Source organism: Phodopus roborovskii, unplaced genomic scaffold (assembly GCF_943737965.1).
Source record: "Phodopus roborovskii unplaced genomic scaffold, PHOROB, whole genome shotgun sequence".
NCBI lineage: Eukaryota > Metazoa > Chordata > Mammalia > Rodentia > Cricetidae > Phodopus > Phodopus roborovskii.
In genome coordinates this window covers 50,386,218-50,403,371 of record NW_026126407.1, presented here as the reverse complement: position 1 = coordinate 50,403,371, position 17,154 = coordinate 50,386,218, and the positions used below count along the sequence as shown (strand labels likewise).

At 41.7% G+C, this 17,154-nt stretch overlaps 2 protein-coding genes across 3 annotated transcripts in view; one reads left to right on the top strand and one right to left on the bottom strand.

Annotated features, from left to right (window-relative positions):
* Positions 1 to 11,191, bottom strand: part of Naa60 (N-alpha-acetyltransferase 60, NatF catalytic subunit) — a 28,575-nt gene extending 17,384 nt beyond the window's left edge. The window contains exon 1 of one of the 2 annotated variants that reach the window (XM_051181300.1): positions 11,052 to 11,191. The gene's annotated coding sequence lies outside the window, so the exon portion shown is untranslated. Of the gene's footprint in view, positions 1 to 732; positions 901 to 11,051 lie in introns of those variants that run through there. The other variant, XM_051181299.1, reaches the window with a different exon arrangement.
* A 283-nt stretch (positions 11,192 to 11,474) lies between these two features.
* Positions 11,475 to 16,222, top strand: Znf597 (zinc finger protein 597). The gene is made up of 3 exons (XM_051181298.1): positions 11,475 to 11,623; positions 12,345 to 12,471; positions 14,467 to 16,222. Exons 1-3 carry the CDS (start codon positions 11,591 to 11,593, stop codon positions 15,576 to 15,578), a joined length of 1,272 nt encoding a protein of 423 aa, XP_051037255.1. The 5' UTR covers positions 11,475 to 11,590; the 3' UTR covers positions 15,579 to 16,222.
* Positions 16,223 to 17,154: the final 932 nt, after the last annotated feature.

Below are 17,154 nucleotides of genomic sequence, written 5' to 3'. Positions count from 1 at the left end.
AGCACATGGCTCAAGGACTTGGCAGAGTTAACAGATCAATAAAACAGCCAAAGTTTATGTTTATTGCAGCCTGCGCTCCCCAAGCCTTGGGTTTTGACAACAGTGGGGCAAGTAGGTATTTGCTGGAGATTCAGGAAAGGCAGAGTACCCACTCCACAACAGCGCTCCAATTTTCCCAGAAAACAAACAGTACTGGCCATAGATCCACTCTTCTCCTTGGCAAGTGTTTCTTCCAACTCAGAAGAGACAAGACAGAGTCGATTATAGGGGGTCAGCTTGGCTAGTAGACAGAAATGGAAGATTTCCATTTGCCGGAATACCAAAAGTACTACAGGAATGAAAAGACACCGAAGAATCCCAAGCAGGGTCCTCGGCTTTCACGAGGACATCAAGTCGGCAACTACCACGGGCGCAACAAGTCCCCAAAGAGAAGCGGGAGCTAGACGAGACAACCAGACCCCTCACTTCCAGCAAACCCATAGAATGCCACCTTTCCATTTCCAATGCCTGCGATCACTGACTGAGGGTCCCTGGAAAGGCCAATTGCCGACGCCCCTCCATGCCCCTCGCCGCCCCACGGAACCACTGGGCGCTTCTAAGAAGCGCGGCCGCGCAGAGGTCTGTAGAAGGACGCGCTCTCACGGCCTCTCACGGCTGGCTATAGCCCTCGGGTCGCGGCTGCGACCTTCCCACCGCCCCGACTTGCACCCACCGAGGCCCCGGCTGCCTCACCTCGGACGGGAGCCGGTGGCAGGGGACGGCGTCGCGGGGTTCAGCGCATCCTGGAAGAGCCGAGAAGCCGGACGTGGAACTGCGGGGACCCCGCGACGGGTTATGTAACCGGCAGGGGCCGCAGCCGGGATGGAGAAGGCGGCCCCGCGGCACTTCCGCCTCTCGTGCCCTGCCGGTGGCTCAGCCCGGAAGATCATTGGCCGCTGCACCACGTGGTGCCACCCTCCCTGACGCTGACGCCACCATCTTGGGAGTGGGCCTCGGCAGCTGTCCCAGGCTTGCGTGATCCCAAAGCTGGCCGCACCGTCTGCGGAAGCGCGAGACAGCTGCTAGCTGCTGTGGTTTGAGTGCGTGGACGCAGGTGGCGGTCCCGGATTTCTGTGCCCTTCCGCGATCAAGCAGGTCAGAGAAGCCAGAAGGCCTCCCAGACGCTGAACCGCAGGGCCCGCCGCTGGCCTGTTCTTCCCTCCCTGGAGGTTAGTAGACGCCAGCGGCCGTGATTTCAGAAGCCCTGATTCTATGGCACCGCCTTGCACTCGCGCTGACGGCCTCAGAAGGGAAGTGCTGCCACTGCAATAGGCTTTCAGGACAGGGTGGGGGTGTGAGGATTCTATATCCAGATGTAATCCAAAGATAATTCAGTTCTCGTTATCAGGAAACCCGTGCTGACAAAGTTTATCCTTCGCTTTCAGATAACTACAGTGACCCACACAACAAAAGCAAGAACAGAAACTTTGCAGCCAAGGGCTAAAATAGCCCTGAAAAGCGTTGTAAATATCCAAGATAACACATCAGAACCTTTCGTGTCTCAACTGTGTAAAACAGCACCCTCTTTGAAATATCAAAGCCGTATTCTTTTGACATTTTTGAAAAGTAAGGTGTTCCTCAGGATTTTATAATTTGGGGGTGGCATCTGTATCTAAATAGTAGAAGGCTACCTACCTTATGTATGGGGCTGGGTTCCATCCTCTGCAACACACACACACACACACACACACACACACACACACACACACACACACACACACAAGGCCTAACCCTAACCAACACACAAGACCAAGATGATAAAAGTCAAGTACGACTAGTTATCTTGCCCGTGTAGTATGTTGAATATGGCTGTCAGAATTTATGTAAGCAGCCTGTATTTGTATTTTCTTTTTTATGACAGTATAAATTGTTAATTTTAAAGGAGAAATCGAAAATCACTCGGACAAAATGAAGACTTTAAACTTACAACTTTGAAGTATCACAAACATGCTACTGTGTACAACAGTGGTGATAAGAATGTTTGGACCCATTCAGGTCATTTTGAGCCTTCAATACAATTATGCATGGTGTGTCATTACTGAAAGTATTTCTAATTAAACTTGCTGCAGAAAAATATTTAAGATTGATCTTGATGTGATCTTGGCACATACCTGTAATGCCAGCGCAGGGAAGGCTGGAGCAAGAGGGAATGGGATGTATGCAACTCCTGTCACAGTCCTGAAATAATGTTGCTAAAATATCAATGATAAAACTGTGTTAAATGTACACTCCATCTCTTAGTATTCAGATTTGAAGTAAACAGGTGAAACTATGAAAAGGAAATTGCCTACTCTCCTTTCACCTCTACCCCCTTCCCATTTTCTACCTGCTAGAAATTAGTGGTAAACTCATTCAGTGGCAGAGGAGAGGCAAACCCTACCTGCATCCTCATTACTTTATCTGGGCTGGGGTTCGGCATCAGCATCACCTTAGAACTTGTTAAAAATAAAGACCCTCTCAGACTGTCTCAGTAAGAATTTGTATTTAAGTGTCAGAAGTGGCATCCAACAGGATTCACGGGTGAATGGAAAGGGTTGAACACATCCTGGGTGATGACAAGAGTAAAGACATTCTTTGACTTCCAAGGTTCTAAAATAAACTGACAAAGCCTTGATTGCAAAAATTTGAGAAATTCAAAGGTGTCTGATAAGGTCATGTGTCATAAACATACATGTGTGAATGTGTGTGGGCACATGTGTGCAGATGTGTGTGTGTATAGGCTCAGAGTTGATGTCAGATAGCTATCTTCCTTGATGCATCTCCATTTTACTGAAGCAGGGTCCTTTGAGGAAACTGGAGTTCACCAATCCCAGATAAGCCAGCCGGCCAGCTTGTCAAAGGGATTCCATCTCCACTTCCCTTGTGCTGGGATTACAGGAGGCTGCAATACCTGCCCAGCTTAATTGTGAGCTCCAGAGACCTAAATTTCTCATGCTTCTGCAGCAAGTGTTTTATTCACTAGGTCATCTCCCAGCCCTGAAACCACTATTTTTAAACACAAATGAGATGAGAAAGTGATTATTATTTTCTTAGAGCTTCCTATTACTAGATGTTGTGTTAAGCAAGTCTCATTTATCCTCAGGACAAGTTCAGCACTGTGATACTACAATGACAGTAAAGATAGCTAACCCCTAAAAAGCAATTCTTAACCTGAGCCTCCATTTCGAAGTCATCTACAAGTTTTAATTAGTTAATGTCATTTTGTTCTCCCTTGGCTCACTGGTTAGTTAAGCTAAGCAGGATAAGGGGCTGTCTTCTGGTCATTGGAATTAATCTGAGTCAGCACAGTGCAGTACTAAGCATCCAAGACTATCTTCTGATGTGTTTTAATGTATCTCCTCCACTTCAATTCAACAGGCTACTAGCTTTGTATTGACCACCCCCTCCAGCAGTCTACGGAATTGAGTCTGTTTCAGTTTGAACAAAGCTGCCATCTCCCTCTGTTGATTTCTTATCAGGAGCCGTTAAATGCTGAGTTCTGTTTCTTTTCCCTTTGGCTCCTAAGGACTTTATCAGGCATATTGATTGTTTTCCTCTGGCTTTGGGTCAGACTGCTAAAGGTACTACAGTGAGGGCAAGCTGGCAGAAGCAAGCTGCCAGGCATGGCCCTCAGAGAGAAACTCTTCATTCTGCCTTAGCTCCCTAGCGCTTCCCTAGCCTTGGAGACAAGGATGGAATCAGGCTTCTCTAGCCCAGGACCAGCAACAAGCTTTCAACTACATGTGTAGGCTCTTTCCTTCTTCTTGAAGTACCAAGAATCTCCAAAGTCAGAATCTTTCCAGAAATTGAGGCATTTTAATACTCACTGTAGTCATCTTTATGATCTTCATGCTCTATCCAGACCCTACCAGAAGAGTCCCACATTGGTCTCTTACTCCATCCCTATGTGATACTAAACCTCTTTTGGAGGGAACCAGCCCATGGCTTTACCTCTGACCTGTCTGAGGAAGGGAGTCAGTAGATGGACTATAGAGCAGAGACAGATGATCATGTTACCCTAATACTATTTAGGCAATGATGAGGAATACTGAAAGTCAGAAGACATCTACATACTCTGATTACTGAGGCTGCTCCACACACAATGATACACTGATAAACCCACCATAAGATAAAATATCACAAGCTAAAAATGCATTAAGGGCTGGGGAGAAGTTTGGTCAGTAAATTGCTTGCTGTGCAAGGATAAAGGCCTTTCAGATTCCTGGCACCCACATAACTTGGTGCAGTGTCAAACCTATAGCCACAGCATTGGGGGTTCTGAGACAGGCAGACAAACTCTAGGTTCAGTGAGAGACCCTGTCTCAAAAAACAAACAAACAAAAAACCCAAAACAAAAAAGGGTAGAGAGTCTAGTCTCCACAAGCATGCATGTACTCATCTGTACACACACACACACACACACACACACACACACACCACTAAAAGCTGTCTGTGGTGGTGCATATCTATTATTCCAGAACTTTAGGAATTGGAAGCAGGAGAATCAAGAATTTAAGGCAATCCTTAGCTGCATAGTGAATTTGAGGCCAGCTTGGGTTACATGAGACCCTCTCTCAAAAAATAAAAAAATGGAATTACTATTATTAATCTCCAAAACATCATTGCTTTGCCTACTCTAAATGTGCTTAGAACACTTACATAGGCCTCTTAATTTTGCAAAAACCAACTAACACAAAACCTGTGTTATAATAGAATATTGACATTTCATGTAATTTGTTGGCCACCTATATTCAAACAATCCTGGCAACATAGTTTACTGTAGAGTGCTGGATGATTGATTGCTCAGCTCATAGGGTTGACTGGGTGCTGTAGCACCAACTGCCCAACACCTCAGGAATGTATTGTACCACATATTGCTAGCTTTGAAAACTATTAAAAGTTGAAGTATGGTTCCCACTAAATGTGTAATGATCTATTATTGGAAAGCTGGAAAACTATTATGTGGAGGTATGCTAAGTTGGGAACCATGCATATTTCTTTAGGAAAAATTCCTAGAATGTTGGTTAAAATTGTTTTTAATTCGCCACATTTTAGCTTTGGAAACAAACCTAATTGCCTGCTAGGTAGGTTCTAAGAATGAGAAGGCTCCACCAGGGCACATGGCCAATCCCTTGCCTAGACAACTGAGGTGGAAAGGACCACATTACTTTTGTGTACAGCCTTAGTATGTTTGATCATTTTTCTCAGTTTCTTCTTGAGACAGGTTCTCATGCAACCTAGGCTGGCCTTGAGCTGTCATCTAGCCAAGGCTGGCTTTGAATTCCTGATCCTCCTGCCTCTATCTCCTAAGTATTAGTATTATATAGTTGCTAATGTGTCCAGCTCCATTTTTTTTCAGTTTAGAAGAACCATCATATTTAAACTTAACCTTTCTACTAACATGTCCAAGATGTCTTGAGTCTGACTTCCCACAAAGTGATTTTCTGACACTAAACCATTTTTTAGAAAGTAGCAATGCATATCTGTGACAAACATTTTAGATAGAATTAAGAGATTCCTAGTGAAAAATTTTCCTCTATCTGACTCTAGTACTAAAAGTCTCAGGTAATGTTTACCAGTTTCCTGGCATCTTTTCAGGGATCTTATTCTCAGAGTAAAACAGTCTGTTCAGAAATAAAATCCAAGTGTGTACTTGACTGGGATGACAAACACTTGTAATTCCAGGACTTCTGAGTCAGGGTAACCAGGAATTTGAGACCAGCCTCAGCTTAATAATAAGTTCTAGGCTTAAGCCTGGAAGACCATGAGACCATATTTCAAAAACAGTGGAGCTGGGGAAATGGACCAATATAAAGCACAAGAACCTGAATTTGACCCTTAGAAGTCACAGAAAACAAACAAAAACCAAAAAGAAAGGTGTGGTATGCCCATAATACCAGCACTGGGGAGCAGAGAAAGGTAGATCTCTATAGACTTGATGCCCAGCCAGCTTAGGTATCTTTACAAGTTCCAAGTCAGTAAAGGATCCTGTCTAAACAAAACAATGGACAGCAGTTGAGGAATAACATCCAAGGTTGTCCTCTGCCCTCCATATTCATATTTACTCCAACACACAAGTGTAGACACACTAAACAAAGTACAAGGGTCAAACTTTGAAGTTCAGTTCTTTTCCTCACTTACAGAGGAACCAGGCACTATGGATTCAGAACACACTGCTTTGAAGATTTGATTGTGTGTGTGTCTGTTAGATAGATAGATAGATAGATAGATAGATAGATAGATAGATAGATAGAGAGAGAGAGAAAGAGAGAGAGAGAGAAGGATTTCAACACATGTTTATTGTGGAAACAATTTTTAGAATTGAGTATGAGTGAATATATAGTTGCCATGTTAAATAATCTGTTAGTCCTTCAAATATATTATTTTATTTTCTCAACAACACTGAAAGGTACTGTCCTCATTTTACAATGAAACATCCACCCACAGCCTTTATAGTATGCCAACTGTTGAGGACAAAAGCTAACAAACAAATTGGTTTCAATGACACCAAGTGGGTCACCATTAAAAGCCACAAGTTCTTCATTTGGATCACAATTTACCTGGCACACTGGAGGAAAATCATGGGTTTTCTAGTGAAACACCAAACACATCCTTTCTAGAACCTTGTAAACAAGATTTAAAGAATAAGCCGCTTCATGGTAAACTTAGCAGACAGTTTGTTGATCAGCATCTACTTGGATGTTGGAAGTACTCAGAAGAGAAGAATGGCTCCACAAGTCTGTCATGAGGTAAGAGAAGATTGGCCAGGCTTGTATTTCTAAAGGTTTATTAGTATCGGCATTGATCAAAACCAGGACAGGTCTGAGAACACAGCTCAATCAGTAAAGTATTTGCAAGTGTGAGAACATGAATTCAGTCCTTGAACTCACATGAAAATGCTAGGTCCTTGTAATCCCAGGACTAGGGAGGCAACGATAGCAGGATCCCTGGGCATTCCTGATCAGTCTAGACTAATTGATGAGCTCCAGCCAATAAGAGACAATCTCAAAGGAGGTGGACAGTGGTCCTAAAGGTAACACTTCAAAATTATTGTCTGGCCTCCATGGGCATATGCATTCATGCACACATGAATATGTTTATGAGTGCACAAACACAACCATAGGTTCATTAAAAGAAAAAAATCCAATCCTGGAAAAACAGGAGCCACATATTGTACTTCCAAAATCCAAAGAAAAACTTCTGTTATGAAATAATACAAGTAGGACTGGAGAGATGGCTTAGCAGTTCAGTTGCTAGCACTTCCAGTGGTTAACAACCACTGTGACTCCAGTTGCAGGGGATCTGACACCCTCTTCTGACCTCCTTGAGCACCAGGCATGTATGTGGTATACAGACAGATGTGCAGGCAAAGCATTCATACATATAAGATGGATCACCATGGACAATACCACTTTTTAGAGTCAAGGCCAAAGGTGGAATAAGCTGACTGTGTGACCACAGAGTGTCTAGTGTCAGAATGTTAGGGCATTCTGGTTCTTGATTAACATTGAGACCGCCTGACAATTGGACAGAAGATGATGCATATATTAAATACTTGTTTATTTCTTAATAGACAGAGTAACTAGAATACTCAGATAATGGTTTTATTCAACAAAGGGATATACTCATTAACCTCCAATAGTCTTTAAAACCCCCTTTATTTCCAGTAATAACAATTTAAAAAATAACACATGAACTACTTTTATAATTGAAAAGGTGTGTGTGTGTGTGTGTGTGTGTGTGAGAGAGAGAGAGAGAGAGAGAGAGAGAGAGAGAGAGAGAGAGGTTGGCTCTTGATATATACCTTCAGTTTGCCTCAAACTCATTCTTCTGAGTGCTGGGGTCATAGGTATATACCACCATACCAGTCTCTTATCTCTCTCTCTCTCTCTCTCTCTCTCTCTCTCTCTCTCTCTCTCTTTTTTTTTTTTTTTTGATGGGTTTCAGTATGCAGCACTGGCTGGCCTGGAATTCAATATGAAAAACTGGGTTAGCCTCAGATTCAGAGATCTGCCTGCCTCTGCTTTCTGAGTGCTAGATGAAAGGCCTATGCCACAATGCCAGACCACACCAGTCTTAAGTTATTTTTAACTAAATAGGATGTGATCTTAATATCTTCAGAAAGAAGACACTTAGCTAGAGAGAAAACTTCCATTCATATAGATTTTACTTTTGCCATTGATATTACCATTAAAGGTGAAAATGGAAAATCTTGCAAATGATGGGACTCTTTCAGATTTTGTATATGTGTCTGTGTGAGTGCATATATACATGGAAGGATGTTTAAGGGTTTATTTGTTTTGTTTCAGGAATTATAAACTTGGGTTAACATTTTATGTCACAGTTACTTAATACTTTATTAAAGAACACAATCATATTAAAAAGAGAAAAATTCAATGTCCATTTATAATAAAAACTCAGCAGAACAAGAGTATTTTCCCATTACAATGTATTGGGCATCTCAAGAGAAATACGGTGTTATGGGAAGTAAATTTGGATTCATTTTTAATCATATATACTAGGTAGCCAGGAAAAAGTTTATGAAGGAAACATAATTCATAATGGGGAAAGAAGAAAATGATTAATATATTTAATTAATACAAACAAGGCAGAAAATTGTGGTAGAAAAAAGCAAGACAAGCAGTAAGTAGTAACTAACACTACAAATGTCAGGTAATAGTGAAAAGTATCAAGAAGTAATGCTTGTTTTGTTTTTAAGACAGATCTCTTATAACCCAGGCTGTCCTCAAGCTATAGAACCAAGGGTGACTTTGAACTCCTGGTTTTTCTGCCTCCACCTCAGTTTGTGATGCTTCAGTTAGTGGAGGACGTGCACAACACTACACCAGTATATATATATGTGGTGCTGGGGCTCAAACTATACTAGGCCAGTAGTCTATTAACTCACTCTCATCTTTGTTTACCGTAGACCTTTATCTCAGCTCTTTAAGAAAGTCCCAAGCTTTCATGTTTCATGGTCCATTTGTTTGCTTGGTACTTAACACCTACAAGGCTGAGGGGGAATTTTTTTTTTTTTTTTTTTCTGAGACAGGGTTTTTCTGTGTAGCCTTACCTGTCCTGGAATTCACTCTGTAGACCAGGCTGACCTCAGACTCACAGAGTTCTGCCTGCCTCTGCTTCTCAAGAACTGGGATTAAAGATGTATGCCACCACCACCCAGGAAGGCTGAGGATAATTTTGATTTACCCACTTCAGGGCTGACCTTTTCTCTGGTTAGATACTAAGTTATTACTTAGTTCCTGGTTATTGGAACTTGCTTATATCTTTGTAATAATTGAAAAAAGGTTCAATGTAAAGAATCATGGCTCTGTAGCAAGATTCTTAGCCCAAATGAGACATCCTTAAAAAAAAAAAAAAAAGAAAAATGGCAAGCACAAAACAAGATGAGAAAAATGGTCACATGAGTCACATGAAGACATGCTAAACACACCTTTGCTTTAGAGCTCCTCACACTGCTCTTCTTCAATAAGTGTCTTTTGAAATGATCTATAGGAAAGTTAGTTCTTATTCTTTTGCCTGTCACTAAAACATTTCTCTCTTATCTTGGGTCCCTTAGGTAGTCTCTCTACTGATCCATTTCCAGACAGCTTGGCTACCAGCAGACAGATGGCCTTTGTAATAAATGTTAGTGATTTGTAAAGTTTTCTACTTCCAATTTTTAGTTTTCCCAAAGCATGGTATATATAGATCCTTCTCTTGTGCCAGAGCACTGTACTGAAACATGTTAGGGCAAACCCTAATGGATCTTAATTCTTGATAAGCTTGGGGTGGGTACATGACACAATAAAAGTTAGCATGGATTATCTGTATTCCATTGCCATTATCAGCATGCTAACTGGAATTATGTTGGCTGCCAGGAGGTGATGGCTCTGTACCTTCAATCCCAACACTTGGGAGGCGGAGGCAGGTGGATCTCTGTGAGTTCAGCTATTACACAGAGAAATCCTGACTCAAAAAAACAAGCAAACCAAAAAAAAAAAAAGAAAAGAAATTATGTTGTTGGCACTGGGCATGGTGGTGCACTCTTTTAATCCCAGCAATTTGGGAGGCAGCCTGGTCTACATAGCAAGTTTCAGAGCAGTCAAGGCCATAGAGTAAGAAATAAAGTGAGAATTGGCTTTATTCAGAATTTTCAAGGTACTAATCCTGTTTGTCACCCCCCTCCCCAGAACTCCTTCAAATTGGCAATTCGTTTGACACTTTATATTTTAAATTATCCTCTAAATTATCAAAGCTAAACATTTTGGCCTCTCTGCAGCTGAGGAAACCAAAATTAAAAGCTGTCCAGTCTCGGTGGGTGATAACTACTGAAGCAAGAAGCTCCTAAGTGCAAGGCCTGCTGGGGCTTCAGAGTGAGTTCAAGATTAGCCTGGGTCAACCTCTGTTTTACAAAAAGTTCAAAAAGAAAGGTGGGCCGGCCTGGATACAGCTCAGTGGTAGAGCGTCTATGTGTGAAGCCATAGTACCCTTCAGTAACAAAGGAAAAATTTTGGCACAATCATCCTATAAGTGACAGTTCTGGAAAGAACTCAACCTTTTTATTTTGAATGTACAATTTGCCTCTCGTGATGGTTACATCTGCCATGCAGGTGCAGGTCCAGTGTGAGGTACAAAACAATGGACGTCCAGTGAAGGAAATCATCTCGGTATCAGCTATGGGTCCCAATCATTCTATTGAACTGCACCTGTGGGGTACACTTACCCTCACGCCCCTAGAATACTTTTGGTCAGAAACAAGCAACCAGGCTAACCTGGCCTGAACTTGCGATTGCACAACACAACCTCTTACATACCATAGTCCCACAATCTGAGACACAGGGCTGGGCCCAAGTTAGGCCTCTCATTTCACCTCAGCCCGTCCGATAAGAACCTCAGGGCCACAGCACCTGTGTGTTCCCGCATTCCATGACCGACTCCAGCCAGGTTGCTCCCGCCTCAGTTTTGAAATCATCATGTACCTCGGAGGCCATTCTACTGCTCCAATTGACCCCATCAACAGGCTGGGCACTCACCACTGAGACCCAGCCAGCGGAACCGGAAGTAGCCGCTTTTCGAAGCTCAGGAATAACTATGTCTCTCATTTGCTAGGTGCGATTCTGTCCTCAGGAAGCTGCTCAATTGGCCCATTGAAGAGGGACCGCCGCCTTGGGAGCACGCTGGCCAATCAGAATGCAGGATGGTCGAGCCGGAGGGCGCGTCGCTTCCGGCGGTTTCCCCCACAGCTACTGCGTGGGGGAGCATGGGAGCGTGGGAGTTTTGTGGAGGCCTCCGCCTCCTTTGTCGCGTCTCGGCTGGGCGTGGCTTCGTGCCGCTTCAGCCGAGTAGGGCGAGACTGTCAGTGATCCCGGGCTGGTGAGTGGGTCCATTTCAAAGCTGTTTTGGAGAAAGAAGCCGTCACCTCAGATTCTCAAAGGAGCTTGAGGGTTTCGAGGGACCTGAGGGGGCAGTGGAAAGGCCTGGCAGCCGAGTCGGAGATTCTAGAGACTATTATCTCCACTCGAAGTGTTGTCCCATCGTGGGGACCTGAAGAAGGGCCCCTTCGCTCTCCCAGATGGCGTCCACGCTCCCCACATCAGATGACCAGGTGAATTCGGTCGCCGTTTCCTACACGTGCCCTACCTTCTCGCAGGAGGGTTAGACACGCAGGTCATCACTCGCGTGTGCCTCCTCACATAAGCCCTTCACCAAGCTGTCTTCGTTCCTAGGCTTACCAACTTCCTCTTTTCACAATTACCAGATGGGGAGGAGAGCCCTTGGCAAGGGGGTCTGTAACACTTTCTTAAAGTGTCTTACTGGAATGCTTCTCCAAGTGGCAGGTTTCTAGGCTCTACACCTGTTGAATAATGTTAATAAAGCCCAGGTGATTTTTAATCACAGGAAAAGCTCTAGGGTTTATAATGGAACGATAAACTTAGGCGATAGGAGATGCTGAGCAAACATGGTGATGAGGAAGACAGACAAAGGTTGTAGGGAACTCCTAAAGCTATCTCAGGATTCTTATTGGGCTGGCCAGTCCTTTTTTTTTTTTTTTTTTTTTTTCTTCTCTCTCCCCAACTCCCCAAGAATTGTTCACTCATCTTTTCAGGAAAGGCTACATTCTCACGGTGTACTGTCTTCTCACACCACTGTTTCAAAATTTATGTTTTCCCTCCTGACCTTACTCATAGAATCCCTCGCTGAGGAATATTTACACCAAGCCTTTTCTTTTTTGCTATGTGAAAGGTTTTAGCTTTTTGCAGCGTTCCTATATTAACACTAGAATGGACCTGCTAGCTTCTTGTACTAATAGGGCTGTCCTGTTTCAGGGACCACTGTTGTTTGAAGATCTGGACGTGTATTTTTCTCAAGAGGAATGTGTGAGTCTACATCCTGCCCAGAAGACCAACAGCAGAGACGCCCCACTGGAGTGTGTTGAGGATTTGGACTTGACAGGTATGACAGTTCTCCTGCGTATGGAACTTTCATCAGTTCTAGGGTGAAGTTTTATTACTTATCCACATTGGTTGTGTGATTTATGTTTGTGTGTATGTATATGTATGTATAATATGATTTTATATGACTATAGCAAGAATTTGGATGAGACAAGTTTCAAAGTCTATGATTTGATTTTTTTTTTCCTGTGTGTGAGCATATGAGTGTTAGTGTGCGTGCATGTAGGCCAGAGGTTGATGTCAAGTGTTCTTTCTCAATCACTCTCAACTATTCACTGAAGTCTGGCTAGCCAGCTTGCCTTGGGATCCCCTATTTCCACATCCTGAGTGCTGGGGTAACAGGTGGACCACAACATCTATTTGGCTTTTGTTGGGTGCTGGGATCCAAACTCTTGTCATTAGTTTACACAGCAAACATTTTATCTGCTGAGCCATCTCCTGAGCCTTGAAATGATTTCTTAAAAGCAACCCAGTCTACAATTGTGACAATGGTCTCATACACTATGTACTAATACCTTGTAATCTCCTGAAATATTTGTTGGGAGTCAAATTAGTTTTATTTGAAAAACTTCATTAGTATAGATTATTGTCATTTGCTAAATATTGGGAATATATTTTCTCTTAAGGGGGTATCCTGACTTCTCTCACTTAAGGGTAACCATATGCAGTATCCCTATGCCTGAATAGACATTGTCTTGTCCAGAGTTGGGTACCTAAACTATTTTTCATAACTCATGACTCATATTTTCCACTTCTGCCATGTTCATGTTCTTCTCCACCTTCTCTTGAGTATGTTTATTTATATATACTTATATTTATAAATGTATTATAGTATAAATAAACATATAGTATATTTGTTTTAGTTTTTGTAGACAGAGTTTCTCTGTGTAACAGCCCTGAGTGTCCTGGAACTCACTCTGTAGACCAGGCTAGCTTTGAACTTAAGAGATCCACCTACCTTTGCCTCCCGATTGCTGGGATTAAAGGCATGTGGACATGCTAATTACAATAACCTAAGGCATTTCTAGATCTTTTTCTATTGATTGATTTTTTTTCTCCTTGTTATGAGTTGTGAATTACTATTCCTTACATGCTTTGCAAAGTAAATAAAAATTTACTTTTGTGTATATGAACATTTGTCTTCATGTGTCTGTGCACCATGTGCATTCCTGGTGCCTGAGAACATCATAAGAGGGTGTTGGGTCCCTTGGAGCTGAAGTTACAAATGCTTGTGAGCTGCCATATGGCTGGGAATTAAACCCAGATCCTCTGCATCTCTCTAGGCGCTATAGATGTGACTTAAAAAGGAAAGAAAATCTTTAACTTGCAATTAGTTGAGTCTGCAGCTGTTCACCTATGGGTATTTAGTGATGGCTATATTAGGAAAAATATTTAAAAGGAATTCTTTATGCTAGGTTTAGGTTTTGTTAGCCCTTGAGATAAGACAGTCAACATTTGTCTGTAGTGTATACACAACACCTTTATCATGATCATTCTTCTACAAAGGATGAAGTTTTAGAGACACTCTAGGATATAGAACTATTTTTTAATAATTTGGATATTAGAGTATAAAAATAGTTTTCTGATAAGTATGTCTAATCTCCATTGTGGTTTTGACTACTTGACTCTCATTTGAGATAACAAAATATTCCTAAAACTTAAATAGGCTAAACAGAAAAACTACCTTTCTAGGCACTGCCTACCAAGATTATCCTCAGTACCCATCTCACCAAACCCTGTCTTAGAGTCATTCTCTGCTCCTTCTCTTTGCAGATTGACCTGGAACCTTGCAGTCCACCCACACGGATAGACTTTTGATTTGGGGAAGTCAAGAGAGCCTGTTGGCTCCTGATTTTTGTATATTTATTAGTGTCTGGGTAATAAGCTAACCCATTTTCAGTTTCTGGTCTTCAGTGTAACTACTTTAACTTGTTCTTTCTCTAGTGTTAGCTAAAGGTGGTGTCTGTGTTTTCCTTTGTTTTGCTTTTATCAACAGGAGGGGAAGACAAGACTGAGACCAATCAGCAGTTAAGCCTAAAGTCTATGGAACTTGAAGAGCTGTCCCTAGAAACGTACTCCATTGCTGCACCCCTTGTCCATTTCTCTGAAAAATCTGAGGATGATGTTGGAACACATGAAAGCCAAATGTCAGGTGGAACTTTCACTTGCAAGACTAAGGTTATAAGCCTCTTGGTTACCATTGAAAACCAAACCCCACTAGTAGAATTATCTCAATGTTTAGGAGTCAAAACACTTTCTGATATTATTGAAGTTCCATGGGAAGAAGCCAAAAATGTGTACAAGTGTCCTGACTGTGACCAAAGTTTCAGTGATAATACATACCTTGTTTTGCATCAGAAAATTCATTCAAGAGAGAAAAAGTACAAATGTAGTACCTGTGAGAAGACCTTCAGTCACAGAACCAACCTCAGGACACATAAGAGAATCCACACTGGTGAGAAGCCTTACAAGTGTACCAAGTGTGCTGCCAGCTTCCGGCAACAGTCACACCTGTCCCGACACATGAAAAGCCATATAAAGGAAAAACCATATACATGTTATGTATGTGGGAGAAGTTTTATGTGGCTCCCAGGATTGGCAGAACATCAGAAGAGTCATACTGATAAAAATTCTTATCAGTGTGCTGACCGTGATCAACGTTATTGTCCAGAAACAAATCTGGCTTTGCCTGAAAGAACAGGCTCATCAGACACCCCATACCAGCACACACAGTGTGTGAAGAGCTTGGAGCAGCCCTCATACCCTGCTCTCCCTGAGAAGGACCATAAGGATGAGTCTAAGAACTGCAGTATTGATGATGAAGACTTTTTTTCATTCTCCAGATTCAAACCCTTACAATGTCTTGATTGTGACATGACCTTTCCTTGTTTCTCGGAGCTTGTTTCTCATCAAACCATTCATGACATGGAAAAACCTCATAAATGTAAAACATGTTCAAAAACTTTTGCTTTAGAATCAGAACTTTCATCCCATGAGAAGACCCACATAAGAGAAGAACCTTTTAAATGTACAGTATGTGGGAAGAGCTTTAGAGTGAATATGCATCTCATCACTCATAAACGAACCCATAGGAGAAACACCAAGTAAATACAAGCTTTTGCTGCTACTGTGTGGGCTTTTCAGTATATCTATGATGGGAAACACTGCTTATGTGTGGGGCACCAGGATAAGCAAGCACTTTACACACATTCCATGTAATGCAGGCAGTATTATTTATTACATCTGATTTAGAACAGAGGAGACATAATCAATGTTACATAGATAGCATGTGAAGCCAGGATTTGAACCCAGTTACTTGATCAAATTCCATTTATATGAGCCAGAGTAACATGAAACTTTACAATTCTGCTTTTGACTGCTGGATGCAATGGCACACACCTTTAATTTCAGAAATTAAGCAGCAGAAACAGGAGGATATCTGTGAGTTCAAGGCCAGCCTGGTCTACATAATGAGTTCCAGGATAGCCAGGGCTACATAGTAGAATCCTGTCTCAAAAACCAAAATAATTTAGTTTTTGTTAAAATGAAGGTTATTGCTAATTTTTTTTTTTAGGAAGAAGAAACTATTTTTTGTCAGTTTTGTACATGTAGTATCTAGGAAAATGAATGTATTTATATTTCTTTTTATACTTTTGTTAAAACTATTTCAGTGTAATGTTTGTATAGAATATTTGTTTTAATGTGAATTTCTAGTTCAGGACTCCATATAAAGCTACCAAATGAGCCAACTTTTTTTTTTTTTTTTGTTTTTTGTTTTTTTAAAGTGTGTGTGTGTGAGTGTGTTCTTGCTATGTAGCTCAGGCTGGCCTCAAAATCATTATTTTTCTGTTTCCATCTCCCAGGTGGTAATATTACTGCTATATACCATCATATCCAGCTAGTTAACAGCTGGAAGACAGTATTTGTGGAGCCCATTTTCAGACCTGATGGCAGGGGAAGGTCCTGACATTTTCTAACAGTTAGATTTTAAGGAAAGTACTTGTTCCTCTCTAAGGAAATGTCTCTAGATCTCCTCTGAAGCACATTCCTGGTTAGTATGAATAGTTAGAACTATGTTTTAGAGAGTGTGCTAAATAGTGTGGGTATATTATTTTAGTTTTCCAAAAATTCTGAGAAAAAGGACTCTTCAGGTAAAATCAATACTTTGCTAAGCACACAAAACACCACACTGTGATGAGGTTGACATCTACATTCAGGTGTGTTGTAATTCTTAAGGCTTTGCATTTTATGATACTTCATTGTCTGTTGGAATTTGTGCTACAAGTTAACACTAGGAGACAAGGATGCTGGGAGAGGAAGGCGAACAACAGTCATCGTGGAGGCTACCCTGGCACTTACTAATTACCTGAAGCCCATGATATGTATGTATGTATGTATGTATGTATGTATGTATGTATGTGTGTGTAATATATATATATATACATATATATATATATCCTTATTTTCATCCAAAGCTTGATTTCATTACTCTTAAAAGGCCACAGAAGACTATGGTTCATGCTTGAATTTCTTGTCACTATATCAAATCAGAGATTTTTTTTTTCCATTTTGAAATAGGGTTTCACTATGTAGCTCTGGCTGTCCTGGAACTCTTTTTGTAGACCAGGCTGTCCTCGAACTCATCTGCCTGCCTCTTCCTCCTGAGTGCTGGAATTAAAGGCAT